The 15,682-nt window shown below is 38.0% G+C and overlaps 1 protein-coding gene across 1 annotated transcript in view; it reads right to left on the bottom strand.

Moving 5' to 3' along the window:
* The window catches only part of CSMD3 (CUB and Sushi multiple domains 3), a gene marked incomplete at both ends in the record, with an annotated part of 751,074 nt that overhangs the window by 652,957 nt on the left and 82,435 nt on the right, over positions 1–15,682 (bottom strand). The window contains one exon of the mRNA XM_082307341.1: positions 8,977–9,199. Coding sequence (XP_082163467.1) covers positions 8,977–9,199 — 223 coding nt within the window. The remainder of the gene's footprint in view (positions 1–8,976; positions 9,200–15,682) is intronic.

The raw sequence follows: 15,682 nt of genomic DNA, 5'->3' as shown, positions 1-15,682 counted from the left end.
GGTTGCCTCTGATGATAATGGAGACTTTTTGAGGTTCAGTAAATGGACCATTGTCTCCCTATCAACAGCTCTTGGTCTACATCAATATCCAAAAAGTTTTAAACAGGAGAGTGAAAAAGGAAGCTTTGTACATTTTCAGTTGTCAAGGTTAGATGGGAATGAAGACCTGAAAGACTGCAAATATTCTACTCTGACATGTCTTAAAGGCTTAATAAACAAATAGTCAAAGAGATTTTGTCTCTGTCAGATTTAATCTAGAACCTCAAAGAAAGAGCTGCCATTTTTTTTCTTTATGTTATTAGTACTGAGTCTGCTGACTTGAGCAACTGTTATGATAGTAGATGGAAGGTACAGAACTAACTTGGAGGATAACTCTAATAACAGGATTTGAAATGGCAATAATATAAGCCAAACAATAACAATACTCAGAAAGGATCTTTATATGGTTTAAGTAAACAAGGCATTGTTCATATGAGAAAGAACTTACAAAAAAACCAAAAGAATACACATGCATGAAGAAAAATGGAGCAACATACAACAAAAAAAGCCAAAAGAATACACATACATGAAGTAAAATGGAGCAAGATACAACAAAACCTGGATTCAAAAAGGAGAATCAACACACCATCGTGGCATTTTGCCCAGCCAAGACATTGGCACTGGCTCTGGACACCCTGTACTACATCTTTTAGTACTGTAGATCACCTAAAGACAAAGGAAGTGGGAAAGGAAAGAGCAAGTAGAACAAGTCTTAAAGTCAGGAAATTCTGTAAGTGGAAACCCCAACATAGCAGAAGTGGAGGAAGAAGGAGGTAAAAGCGAGGAACAAATGTGGGGCTTTTTTTGTCTTCTGGTTTTGATGAGAGTTATTATAAGAAAGATTGGAGCACTTGCTAACAAATAATAGCATAAGAGATTCCTGAAAAAAGTAAGGTAATGAGTTTGGCTGGGAGATAGTAAAGGATGTAACATAGATATAAATCTTCACAAAGAATTAAGGTTAAAGTTCTAAGGACAAGAAGAAGAAAAAGATTACTGTAGCTACCAGGGTGGCATTAGGGGACATGTAACAAGCTGGAGGTTGCACTAATGTTAGCAGCATAGCCTAATTGCTGCCTGTTTGACCCATACTTCTCTCTGTTAAAAGGAGAAACACGTATTCAGCAGAGTTAAAATAAGAAATGGGAAAACAAGGAGAGCTTTTAAATCAGGGCACTGGAAGTTTCTGCTTTTGCCAACATTCATTCTTTTGCTAGCCTTCCTTCTTCGCAAAATTTCTGTAAGATAATTTGATATAATTTGATAATTTGATAATGTAGCACAGGTAAGAGGTAAATTATAATTCTTACATTTTAAAAAGAGAAAGTTTTATAGCCAAAATCTAGTCTTCCAGAAATACATTTTTCCCTTTTAAAATTGGGAATTGTTAGTATTTTACTTAGTGCTATTTATTTTTTAAGTAAGAACATAAAATTACTAAAGCATCCTTGACTTCACTGTGGGGTTTTTTTGTTGTTTGTTTTGTTTAGTTTTGTTTTAATTTATCCCATGCCCTGAATGTTTTTCAATGAAATTTTAGATGTAGAAAAAAGGACGGATGATGCTACTATTTCAACACTGTAAAATCAAAACAACATAAATTATTCAGAGAAAATATACCTCAAATTTATGACTGTTTTTGAGCCAAAACACAATGTTTGATTATGCTGTCAGTAATACCTGGCACATATTTAATGGAGAGACAGGTATCAGACAATGCTATCAGACCAGGAGCAGGCACTGACGGGGTGACAACAGGGTGCTCAACTCATCCATGTGAGTGTTGCCTTACCAGCTGGGGAAAGCACTCATCCTGCTCCTACTGTGGTCCTCTAGACCACTGAAGCAGGTCCAACTCCCATGCTACGGTCAGAACAGCTGGTTTGGCTTCTTGTCCTGGCATGTCTGATAGTTTTCCATGCCCTTTTCAGTTAGCATAACCTCAGATCAGAGCCAAGAAAGCAGCCAACTCACCTGCCTGCAACCCTAACAGTATTTAATATGAATTAATATTAAGGTTTTGTTGTAATTTTACATATTTCTACTCCTATTTTTTTTCTTTGCTCTTAATTAATTGAACCAAAGAAATTAATTTTAATTTTATAGTCAGTACCACCCATTCTAAGTGGACCAATAGCTGTTGTGCCATATGCTTTTGGAATTAAAAAAATAAAGTCTTTTAGTTTTATTTAAGTTTAGTTTTGAGCTTATTCCTCTTTTATGTGATAATGATTTCTTTTTTGAGTAGTTTGCAATACTTTTATCAAAGTATGAGTCTGTTTGTTCAGTACCTGATTCAAACCTTTGGAAGTACTAGGGTGAAGAGAGTATACCCAATTACATTTAACACTTGGAGCATCCTAAAATTTTAAAGATCTACTTATTAATCTTCTGAAAACTTTTTTTCTCCTCAAGTGTTGGGGAATAAATGTTAAAAATGTATGCCTACTCAGGGAGTCAGATGCTTTAGGAGAAAGCAATTCATCGCTAGAGAAAAGGCAGTGGATGTCTCCAGTAGTTTCAGTGGATTTCTCCTAGGCAGCTCAGAAGAACTGATCAGGAAACCTGTGCATTAGATTCTTGTTTGCCTCAGCAGGGAATGTAGATGAAAGGATGATTCATTTTGCTTAAAAACAAGAGATTAGAAAAGATTAATATTAGCTCACCTTTTAAACACTGATAATGTTAAAGCATCCTTCCATTCAAATTTCCTAAGAGGAAATTAACCATAAGTGGGTAGAGAATAGTTGTTAATTCATCCAATTAAATCTTTGGACACAGTGACCACATCAACATTTAAAAATATCTCTGCAGATACATGCTGGTCTTGCAGGCTCTCAAACACAAGCAAAATATATATTTATTAAGTGTTCAAAAATTCCAGTTTGTGCCAGTTTGTCACACCTCCACTTCTCATGTTTTTCAGATAAACATATTCATACTTCTTTTCACTTATGCAAATGAATGAATAGCTGTCACAAAATGATTATACCTTTTTGCTAACAGCAGAGCTTTCCAAACTCCCATACCATGTCTGTCCCTTTGAAGACCACACATAGTGAAATTTTCTGATGTTTTTTACTAGAAAAGTCTGGTAGACTTGTAATTTTCCAAATAATTTTATTTTTAACTTTAGAAAATATAAAATTTTGGCTACTACAAAATTGCTTTCTGAACATAAACATGGGAAAGATTCTTTTAGTCAACAGAATGAGTCAGAAATATACTGGATTGAATTATTCAATTTATCCCAATAGAATTGCAGCAGGTATGCATTTTTTCTCTGTTTAAAATAAATCTGAATTTGTTTCATTGATTTCAATGCAATATTAATTTTGTGATGAATATTTAAATGTCAAATCAATTAATTGGTTAGGTATTGGTAATTTTGGAAAATGCATTTCCTTGGAACTATGAACAGAGCTTGAGGATATTATCACAAGTTATTATTCAATTATTTAAATCTATTTCTAATATCACACTGTGAGTTGGGGTAACTAATTAGAGCAAAAAATTATATTTTAGAAAACTATTGAGTATGATATCTTTTTTTAAAGTAGTGTTCAATTCTAAGCACCTTACTCCTTAAAAAAACCCACAAACATACTCGTTGGTATTTACTGATAGTATATTATGCATTATGCTCAGAAATTTATTTAAAAAAAAAGAAGAAAACAAAATATTAGCCAAGGTGTAAAGTAAAATACTTGCAAGGAAATGCCAGAATTGAGGTTGCCATTCTCTCATCCACCTACATGTGCACCATATCACTGACACTAATAGCGTGGTTTAAAATTAATTGTTGTTTCCATATGACTATTCAAGGAGTAACATGAAGGGTACCCAATGAAAAACTTGTATAGTTAGTCCCATACTTTATTTTGTACGATATCTAAATCTTGCTTTAAATGCAAGTATTAAATAATTTTCTCCCAGATTTTTCTATGCGATGTCAGGACCCTGAGGAAACCAATAGACCTTCCTGGCCCTGACCAGCTCAGATGGGACTACCACCCACCACTGCCCATGGGTTCTGGACTCCATTTCAGCCCACCCTGAGGCATTCAGACCCTGCTACAGCTCTGTCCCTGTCCCTGCCTCCTGTATGAATCTCTCAGCCCTACTCTGTGGGGAGCTTAGATGGTCCCATTTCTTTTTGCTCACAGCTGGACTCCCTGGAGGGACCCTGGACCTGGTTCACCACTTGCCATGTACAGCGCTGTCGATGGACCCTGTTACAAGCCCCTAGCTCTGTCACCCATGTTCAGCCCCTGCAGGACTGTGCCCTGTCAGTGAGACCCTCGGCTCCTGGCTTGTGCCCCTCATGGAGCAGCCCTTCTCCTGCCATTCCCTAATATATGGCAGTAGCTACTATAGTGAATTACTTAAAACTTATACTAAAAAATATTCTCATAACATGTAAGAGGTATCATCAGATGATACCAATTTGCTTTTGCAAAGCAGTTGATTTATGTGATGTTTTATCAGTTCATATCATACCTTACGTTTACTTCATTTAAAAGTGAGATTTCTTATCACTAATGCAAACAAAACTCTTGTTTCTCAAGCTGGGCACCCAGAAAATTGAAAACATATTATTGATCTGCATTGTCAAAAATCTTGGCTGAAATGATTCATCTAGTAACACATAAAAATTATGTGAAAGGCAGTAATTTTTAAAAAGTGGAACACGAGTTCTATCTGGAAATGCAACACTTTTTGACTCAGAATCTACCAGTCAGAAATATTAGCTACTTTCCAAGATAAGGTGTATACAAAGTTGCCATTTAAAAGTAATCATATAAAACCAAACCCTGATTTTTTTTTTTTTTTTTTTTTTTTTTGAGGGAGCTAGATGTATAAGTGTGAAAGAAAGGGTACATAAAAGTTACAAAGATGCACAGGGAGAGCAACAAGAAAGCCCTAAAAACAGAGTGTGTCTATGACACGACCCAGAAAGACTCCCAAGTATGAAATTTTGCTGAAAGTTCAAATACAGTAAGTAATGCTATCTTTCTGCAAACAGATTTTATTGTACATCATTACAAATATGAGTTATGAAAAGATAATTTTTTTTGTGTTTAGTTCACAGCTTTAAAATATTCTATATTTTCTCTATTTATAGTTTGAGGCAAAAATCTAGCATATTAAATATGCTAAATCAAGCATATACAGTAACACAAGGATGAAAGTGTAATATTGACTGTACACTTTCCGTAATGACCATATCTGACATGTTTCTCTTCCATTTATTATTATTTAGCTGCCATTTAAGTGCCGTCTAAACCAGTTAAGGCTGTTAAGCATTCACTGAAGACAGTCAATGACCGCAAATTTCAACAACAGTCATTTCTGAGGAGAACAATTAAACAAAGAAGTACAAAACTGGATGAGGATGGAGTCAGAGGTCATGAGCTTCACAAATAGCCCAACTGCAAAATCTTTTTCAGTCATATAGAAACTTCTTTCAATCAAAATATTGAAGTAGTAATAGAGTGGCCTTGTCTATCTGAGACAATTTTTTTAGCTGTCCAGTTACATATTTTACAAATATACCTGTATAGTCCCCTGAAAATTTTTTGTCTGTTACAAAATTAAGGGGAGGGTGACTAGTGAAATCTGATTACACTTTCATTAGTGTCACTAAGTAAAATGATAAAATCCACTGTCATGCTAGAAAAAAACTTTTCACAAGCAACTGTACCTCGGTAAAACTTTACTTGTTTAAGTAAAAACCTTTTGCAAAAAGAAACCCTAGGAAACATCACCTTACTACTTGCTACAGCATTCTGAGAAAATAAACATCACCATGAAAGATTTAGCAAAGCCTTCATAATTTCACTATCACACTTTCTTACTTTAAAACCCAATTCTCCACTCACGCAAATGTGTACTATTTTTCTGCTGCATCCACACGCTGGTAAGATTTTGTAAGTCTTGCAAAAGTAGTCTATTTCAAGACCTATATGGAGGCTTAGTCATCTTTTCCTTTTTAAGTGCTGACTTATTCTATTCTCTGCTACAGAACTCCTTACCCTTTTCCTCACCTGCATGTAGTAGCATCCTAAATTCACAATACCAAAACTTTTGAGCATGCCAGGCTTCCTTGACTTTCTTCTCAAGATATTGACATTTTAAAAAAATGTATCCCAAAGCTCCAGCTTTGAAGGCTTAGCGTAATATAAGAAGAATCCTGCACATGTATATCTATATAGGTAGATAGGTACCTATATATCTATGTGTACAGATAGATATACATAGATACAAACATACATGTGCACACAAACATATATAAACCTTCTCAGTAGCTTGAACAAGATACACAAAGAAAAACTTTCTGCCTTTGCAAGATATTATTTTCCTCTTCCTTCCATCCCCCTAGCTTCCTTCACCTGTTTTCTCTGATGTTCATTAAAACTGTAGCTCAGTAAGAGCCATAAGTTCCTAACAGTAATAATTGTTTTATTCTTTTGCAGTTGTGCAGAACACTGTTCACATACTCTTCGAGATTATGATTTGAAGTGGATTCACCAATAGAAGTCTTGACTGACAGTGAGGGCCTTTTTGGGCTCCTCCATGTAAATTTTATCTTTTGAGGAGTCGGCAGAAAGGAGGAAAATGACAGGTTCTTTATTTTTCTTGTGAAAGACAACCCTCAAATCTTTTAGGTATGGGTTCCCTCTTTCATGTAGCTGGTATCAGAATAGCACACAAACACTCTTGAAACAGGAAAATACAAATGGAAACAGAAATACGAAGAAAAACAATTTCATTAGAGATACATTTCTCCATATCTGCTGGGCAACACCAACAGCAGCAGAGAGAGGAGTGAGAATATGTGAGAGAAACAACTCTGCAGACACCAAGGTCAGTGAAGGAGGGGGAGGAGGTGCTCCAAGCACTGGAACAGAGATTTCCCTGCAGCCTGTGGTGAGGACCATGGTGAGGCAGGCTATCCACCTGCAGCCCGTGGAGGTCCACGGTGGAGCAGGTCCACCTGCAGCCCGTGCAGGGCCCCATGCCGGAGCAGGTGGATGTGCCCAAAGGAGGCTGTGACTCCATGGGAAGCCCACACTGGAACAGGCTCCTGGCAGCACCTGTGGACCTGTGGGGGACCCACGCTGGAGCAGTCTGCTCCTGAAGGACTGCACCGCGTGGGAAGGACACACACTGGAGCAGGGGAAGAGTGTGAGGAGTCCTACCCCTGAGGAGGAAGGAGGAACAGAAACAACATTTGATGAACTGACCACAATTCCCATTCTCCGTCCTCCTGCACCACTGCTGGGGAGGAGGCAGAGAAAATCAGGAGTAAAGTTAAGCCCAGGAAGAAGGAAGGGGTTGAGGGAAGGTGTTTTAAGATTTAGTTTTTATTTTCTCATTATCCTACTCTGATTTGATTGGTAACAAATTAAATGAATTTTCCCCAAGTCGAGTCTGTTTTGCCCATGACAGTAATTGCCAAGTGATCTCCCTGTCCTTATCTCAACCCACAAGCCTTTTCTTATATTTTCTCTCCCCTGTCCAACTGAGGAGGTGGAGTGATAGAGTGGCTTTGGTGCACACCTGGCATCCAGCCAGGGTCAACCCACCACATTACCCATTTGACAAACAGTATTCACATCCTGCACAGGTTTGAGATGAAGAATTTTACAGTTCTAATTTCTTTCTTGTACCATGTTACATTTCTTTGTAGTAGATAGATGCTGGATTGTTACACAAGAGTTAAAAAAAAAGTAGTATCATTAACAATGAATCAACACTTGCCATATAATATTATGAAAACACATCCCTTTTTTGGAGCAGCACTATGCAAAGTAAAATGAAATTGGATGTTCCCTGATTAGGAATACATATTACATTCTTCACAGTATCATAGAACCATAGAATCATAGAATGATTTGGGTTGGAAGGGACCTTTAAAGATCATAGAATGATAGAATCATAGAATCATAGAATGGCTTGGGCTGGAAGGGACCTTAAAGATCATCTAACTCCAACCCCCCTGCCATGGGCAGGGATGCCACCCACTAGACCAGGTTACTCAGGGCCCCATCCAGCCTGGCCTTGAACACTGCCAGGGACGGGGCGTCCACAACTTCTCTGGGAAACCTGTTGCAGTGCCTCACCACCCTCTGAGTAAAGAATTTTTTCCTAACGTCTGATCTAAACCTCCTCTCATTCAGTTCGAAACTTCCCCCTTGTCCTATTGCTATCTGCCCTTATAAAGCATCTCTCCCCCTCTTTTATATAAGGATATTGTGTGGGACCATGTCAAAGGTCTTCCAGAAGTCTAGGTAGGTGACAACTTGACTTACAGAAGTCAAGATAGATGATAGTAAAGATAAGTAGTAAACGTATGGATAACATAACTCTTGGTATTGCAGAATTATTATGTAGCCCTCAAGTTGCAACCTTCCAGAACTCTGAAGTAGACACTGATAAATGTTGTGACACATCAGTCTTGATTTTTCAAACTGTTTTTCTCACTCTTTATTCCTTTGTGTTAGAAGATGCTCATACACAATTGCAAAAAAATTATCTGTTCTGTCTTAAATACATTATCTTCTTCTGATCTCTTTCTAAAGCCTCCTGTTGCAAAGATTACAGAAGTTCCACCGCTATTAGATCATGCAAACTGAGACCTCCACAATCTCATATTCAGTTTATATTCAGTTTATATACATGCTCATATGCTTCTTAATTAATTACATTTTGTTGAGACAAATTTTATATGAGGCCTAGATTAATTTTAGCACTTACTTTAACTAGAATTAAAGCACACCATTTTTTTTAAGACATTTATGATTAATTACAGAAAGTGCACCTTAAAGTCTAAATAAGAAAGAATCCATAATTTAAAATATTAGCTTTAACTGTTTTCTCAGATATTTTTAAGATACAAATACATGTTACATTTTGATAATGTTTATTCTTTACCTTGTCCTAAAGTTTGCAGGATGAGGATGCCCATCATATAATGACAAATAATCATATTCTTCTTCTAGAGCAAAAGACTGAAAGACGATCTGTATTCTGTTTCTTTCTTCTGCTATTATAACCCATGTACAATTTGCACCGTTTGGATATCCATATGGGAAGCCAGGGCTTTCTATAGTGCCATTAAGTCCTTTTAAAGTTCCACCACAGGTATAAATAAATCCTAAAAAAAAAAAAACAAGGAAATAAAAGTTAACAATCCATTTTTACATCAACCTTAAATAAAATATGTCATTGGAGTTCATGATTTCTAAAAAATATCAGAATACTTCTTTGCAAGTACTGCATATAGAAAGGTAAAGCCCATGTTTTAATACAAATCCTGGCCACTTAATGCAAAACAACCCACCCACCTAACAAATGTGTTTTCCATACTGTTTATGTAAAGACATATGGTAGCATCTTTGCCAATAAATATATATAAACAACATCTATGACTAAATTTGGTTGCCTATGAGGCAAAGTATTTACATCAATTCCCTTTTTTGTAAAAAGGAAGAGAAGCAGCCAGAGCAAAATAAATTAGTCTTCTTTTGGTGCAGGTCTGATACAGATTAGATCTATTAACCTTCTGCTGCTCCTCCCCAGATTTGGGGAATGGAAGAGGCTGAAAGGCTATTTATTAATAACAAGCTTTTTCCAATCAATAATTCTGGTTTATGAAAGCTGTGTACTTAAAGACTCAATGTGAAATAGCTATCTGTTGCATCATTATATTATCTCATGTAAATAACTGCATTGTGTATTTGTAACCAGAAAGAACTTAGTAAGCTTTTCTATATCTAAATAAAATATTAAGATGAACAGCTTATGTGTTTTGACTGACTCTAAGTGAGTGTTGTAGTTTAATCCCAGTAATCAGCTAAGCCCCACACAAGACGCTCATTCGCTCCCCCCGCAGTAGGATGGGGGAGAGAATTGGAAAGTTTAAAAGTGAGAAAATCTGTGTGTTGAGATAAAGACAATAGATAGAGTAAAAGCTGCATATGTAAGCAAAGAAAAACAAGGAATTCATTGGCTACTTTGGCAGGCAGGTGTTTAGCCATTTCCAGGAAAGCAGGGCTCCCTCGCGCCTAATGATTACATGGGAAGACAAACACCATAACCCTGAATATCCCCCACTTCCTCCTTCTTTCTCTCGGCTTTTATCACTGAGCATGATGTCACATGGTATGGAATATCCCTTTGGTCAGTTGGGGCCAGCTGTCCCAGCTGTGTCCCCTCCCAACCTCTTGCCCGTCCCCAGCCTATTTGCTGGGAGGGGCAGCACGAGAAACAGAGAAGGCCTTCATGCTGTGTAAGCACTACTCAGCAATAACTAAAACATCCTTGTGTTGTCAACACTGTTTTGGTCGCAAATCCAAAACATAACACTGTAGATCTACTATGATGAGAATTAACTCTGTCCCAGCCAAAATCAGTGCAGTGGGTCACAGCTGAAAGGTGGATCTGGCAGTAGATCCTTTTTAACATGAACATCCCCAAATGTCAGAAATGGCCCCTGCATTTAAAAACCAAATTTCTTGGACTATAAGCAATTTTCTTTGTATATAGAAAATCCATTTTCTGAGAAAAAATAGAAAACAATAATTATAAAAAGACCTCCCCCAAGTCACTATATCCTGGCAGGACAGGTCCTTTTCTATATGCTTGCTCTCAGCTCTAATGCTCAGTTACAGCAGTTCCTAACTCCTCTAGGTCCTTAGGATATTTTTTCTTTCCACCAGTTTTGCAGTCAGACTGTACATCTCCACTACATCCCCTCTTCCAGGCTTTCTGCTCTCTTATCCCTTAAATATTAGACCAGTTTTCCTGCTTTGCCTTTTGCACCCCCGAAGCTTCTCTTCCCCAAGCGTACTCAAAGCAAGCCCCCTCTGCTAGCAGGGGGATTTCATCAATTGAGATAAAGCATAAAGTACTCAGCTGCTCAGCATGCTCTTTCAGAGATGCACATTTCATAACAAACCACAAACAAACAAACCAGATGCCATCTCTTTAATTATACACACATGTATATATTTGAGCTCATTAAATGATCTTTTTTATGGCACATTCACAAGCTTGTCTTCATGTTGAGCATTTAAATGTGCAGAGACCCCTTTCTCTGAAGTACTAAGCAGAAATCTCTTAAGATTTTACACTTTGTGTTGCTACACTGTAAAGTAACTATTCTTGACAACAGAAAAATCCAATATTTTTATCTTGGCTTTTTCATATTTATCTCCAATGATGAGAAAAAATGCCTCTTATGAAGTGTGATTACTCTTTTACTACAAATATCAGTATATCTTAGATATATAGGACAAAGAGGGCATGGAAGATCCTCTTAGAGAGTAATTAGGGCTTAGTTTGCCTCATCTGACATGTATAGCAAATTTTACCTTCTACTGCAAATTAGCTTAGAGAATTCATTTTCAGTGCCTACGCACTTTCATTTGTTATCAACCTTCATTGCTAGGAGTCTGTTTTATTTATGTTTTTCCACATCTCCCTCATGTACTCAAACTATTTTTAAATCTCCTTTATGTGTTATTATTTATTACCTAAGCTCAGCTGTTTTATTTAACACTTTAAAAATGTTTTGGAATACAGCTTGTGTGCAAGTCACTTTACAAAACTGAACTATTTACTCATCATAAGATCTTCATCCTAGGAATCTAACATCTTCTACCAAATATAGTTACTGGAATAAGAATTTAAAATAGCTAAGTGTGTATATATTTATCAATTTAGTTTTTCCTATAAATCTCTTGCTGAGGCCTAATTAATTGAATTAGAGAAAAAACAGAGAGACTTGAAAAAAAAATAACATGCACTGTTAATTTCTACGCATCTCTCCAGACCAAGTGTGGAAAGCACAGTGTGAACTTTGGCTCAGCATCATAATACAGCTCCATAATTCAGAACCTGTGTCACTGTTCCTGTATTTAAGTCAGGATAGCTATCAGTTACATATGTACTATTATGTGAATTCAATGCAAACTATAAAGAAAAACTCAAATAATAGGTCTTCTGTGACCAAAATAAAATTATATTTTTCAAAAAAAAAACCAGAGCCAAAACAATGAGAAAGTGCCTTGTGAGATCATAGAATCATAGAATCATAGAATCATTAAGGCTGGAAAAGACCCTTAAGATCATTGAGTCCAACCGTTAACCTAGCACTACCAAGTCCACCACTATACCATGTCCTCAAGCACCATGTCTACCCTTCTTTTAAATACCTCCAGGGATGGAGACTCAACCACTTCCCTGGGCAGCCTGTTCCAATGCTTGACTACCCTTTCAGTGAAGAAGTTTTTCCTAATATCCAACCTAAACTTCCCCTGGCACAGCTTGAGGCTGTTTCCTCTCATCCTATCCCTTGTTACTTGGGAGAAGAGACTGACTCCTACCTCACTACAGCCTCCTTTCAGGTAGTTGTAGAGAGCAATCAGGTCGCCCCTCAGCCTCCTCTTCTCCAGGCTAAACAACCCCAGCTCCCTCACCCACTCCTCATAAGACTTATGCTCTAGACCCTTTACCAACTTCGTTGCCCTCCTCTGGACACGCTCCAGCACCTCGATGTCCTTCTTGGAGTGAGGGGCCCAAAACTGAACACAGTACTCGAGGTGTGGCCTCACCAGTGCCGAGGACAGGGGCACTATCACCTCCCTGGTCCTGCTGGCCACACTATTCCTGATACAAGCCAGGATGCCATTGGCCTTCTTGGCCACCTGAGCACGCTGCTGGCTCATGTTCAGGGGGCTGTCAACCAACACCCGCAGGTCCTTTTCCACCAGGCAGCTCTCCAGCCACTCTTCCCCCAGCCTGTAGCGTTGCATGGGGTTGTTGTGACCCAAGTGCAGGACCCGGCACTTAGCCTTGTTGAATCTCATACAGTTGGCCCCGGCCCAACGATCCAGCCTGTCCAGGTCCCTCTGTAGGGCCTTCCTACCCTCCAGCAGATGGACACTTCCACCCAACTTGGTGTCACCTGCAAACTTACTGAGGGTGCACTCAATCCCCTCATCCAGGTCATCAATGAAGAGGTTGAACAGGACCGGCCCCAACACTGAGCCCTGGGGAACACCGCTCGTGACCAGCCGCCAACTGGATTTGATTCCATTCACCACCACTCTCTGGGCTTGGCCGTCCAGCCAGTTTTTAACCCAGCGTAGAGTGCACCCATCCAAGCCGTGAGCAGCCAGCTTCTCCAGGAGGATGCTGTGGGGGGCAGTGTCAAAGGCCTTACTAAAGTCCAAGTCAACAACATCCACAGCCTTCCCCTCATCCACTAAGCAGGTCACTTTGTCATAGAAGGAGACCAGGTTAGTGAAACAAGACCTCCCTTTCATAAACCCATGCTGGTTGAGCTTGATCCCCCAGTTGTCCCACACGTGCCGCGTAATGGCACTCAAGATGATTTGTTCCATGACCTTCCCTGGCACCGAGGTCAGGCTGACAGGCCTGTAGTTCCCTGGATCCTCTTTCTGATCCTTCTTGTAGAGTGGTGACACATTTGCTAGCTTCCAGTCATCTGGGACCTGATATCATCTGGGAGATGATACATTACTTATTAGGGAATGTAATGCTTCATGTTGGATCCAATAATTGTTCCTATTCATAGATATATATGAAATTTAAACTTCCATGACATATAACAGTTCCACTTACTTCTTTTACTCCATATCCAAAGTGTAACAAAAGAGAATTATTCATACACTGCAAGATGATATAACTTGGATATTTTTCAGTGATGACTAGCAGAATGTAAGACACCTATGCATGTGTCAGAAGATACATTCTTAATTCCAAGAATGGAAAAAACAAACAATGAAGTTTGATTTTGATAGGTCTACTCTTTTAGTCTGTAAAATAAAAAATCATACCAAGAGAATCCCTACAACATGCACTTTTATAACTTGGATATTTTTCAGTGATGACTAGCAGAATGTAAGACACCTATGCACGTGTCAGAAGATACATTCTTAATTCCAAGAATGGAAAAAACAAACAATGAAGTTTGATTTTGATAGGTCTACTCTTTTAGTCTGTAAAATAAAAAATCATACCAAGAGAATCCCTACAACATGCACTTTACTCTCTACTTTCATATGTTAATCAATTCTGTAATGCTCTTCACCTTGGCAGACCAACTTGGCTACATTCAAAACAGACAACATGCATTAACTGACTGGTCTGATCAAATGTTGAAGACATGACATTTATTTTCACAAGGCAAAATTCATGCTGAAATAACTGGTAACATATACTGTGATCTTTTTCATCAAGATTTCAGAACTAGCGTTCAAAACAGAATTTACTTGCAAATTATTTTTCATTAAAGAGAAGGTTTGATTCAAAGCATGAGATAAAGAATTTTGAAAAGCTTGAAGTTAGACTAGAAAAGAAAAATACTTGTTGAAGTAAGTGTGAAGGTGAACACCACCACTGATTATATTCATTTAACTGTTGGTATGATTCAAAGTTTCCATTGCATTGTTTTCTACCAGATTTTAAAATTCAGATGTTTAATTCTCATCAATTTTACATGGATAAATATTTCTTTAAGTCATAAAACACTATCTCTCTTCCTGATTTCAGTTATCCTTTGATTCATTGTGGGATTACAGTAAGCATCAGTAACAGCAGTTCTTACTTAATCTATTTATTCAACTTTCATTGGCTTCAAAGCAAGTAATACTTAACACCATATCCATACCCCTCGCCCTTGGATGTCCCATAACTATACTCGCTCAGTACACTACAAGATTGTCTTTTGCTTTTTCTTGTCCTCCTGACCATTCAGTTGTACTGTTTAATAACATATTTCCACACCTCTCACCTTCCAAGTACTCCACACTTCTTGTTTAATCTCCTTTGTTTAATGTATTCTTTGATAGGTGTCATCATCATAAGATAATTATACTGTGTCTGCATTGATTAACACACACGTTTCTAAGTTGCTTGTGTATTCCCTTTTAGAGAGGTATTTAATACTTTTTATCATTTACTTTAAGAGCAAACTGAGAACATGGAATATGAGTTATTCACATGCTGCTTTTTTTCTTCTATATCTTTTCTAATATCTTGATCTTCTTTCATCTCTTCCACTTGCACCCATCTTAAAGTCAATCGTATCTTAAAGTATTCCTTAGTCATGTCATCCATGTTCATCTCACTTGTTTACTCACTTGTCTCTCCTGCTCTTTTCATGTTTTTTGCAATACCTTTTTCTATTTCTGATCTTTGATCACCTGACTGTTTTTGGCAGCAAGGAGCAGTTAATTTTCATGATGACCATAAATCAGGAAGGATTGTTCTCCTGTTTCTCTTCTGTTGCACTGGATTCTCTTTCTGCTGACTTGCATTATCATCACCTTAGTTTTTGTGGTGCCTATGTGTTCATCCTTCTTGTTTCCTTATTCTCCGCTATAGTCTGTTTGTGAAACCTCTTGCTTTTGTAGTTTCATGTTATATCCTCACATGTTCTAGTGGGAGACTTCAACTTACCAGGTATCTGCTGGAAATACAACACAGCAGAGAGGAAGCAGTCTCGGAGGTTCCTGGAGTGTGTGGGAGATAACTTCCTGACACAGCTGGTAAGCCAGCCAACCAGGGGAGGTGCCCCGCTGGACCTGCTGTTTACGAACAGAGAAGGCCT

This window comes from Platalea leucorodia, assembly GCF_965183815.1.
Source record: "Platalea leucorodia genome assembly, chromosome: 1".
NCBI classification, from domain to species: domain Eukaryota; kingdom Metazoa; phylum Chordata; class Aves; order Pelecaniformes; family Threskiornithidae; genus Platalea; species Platalea leucorodia.
The sequence above is the reverse complement of the archived record's forward strand: the minus strand, read 5'-3'. Positions and strand labels throughout refer to the sequence as shown.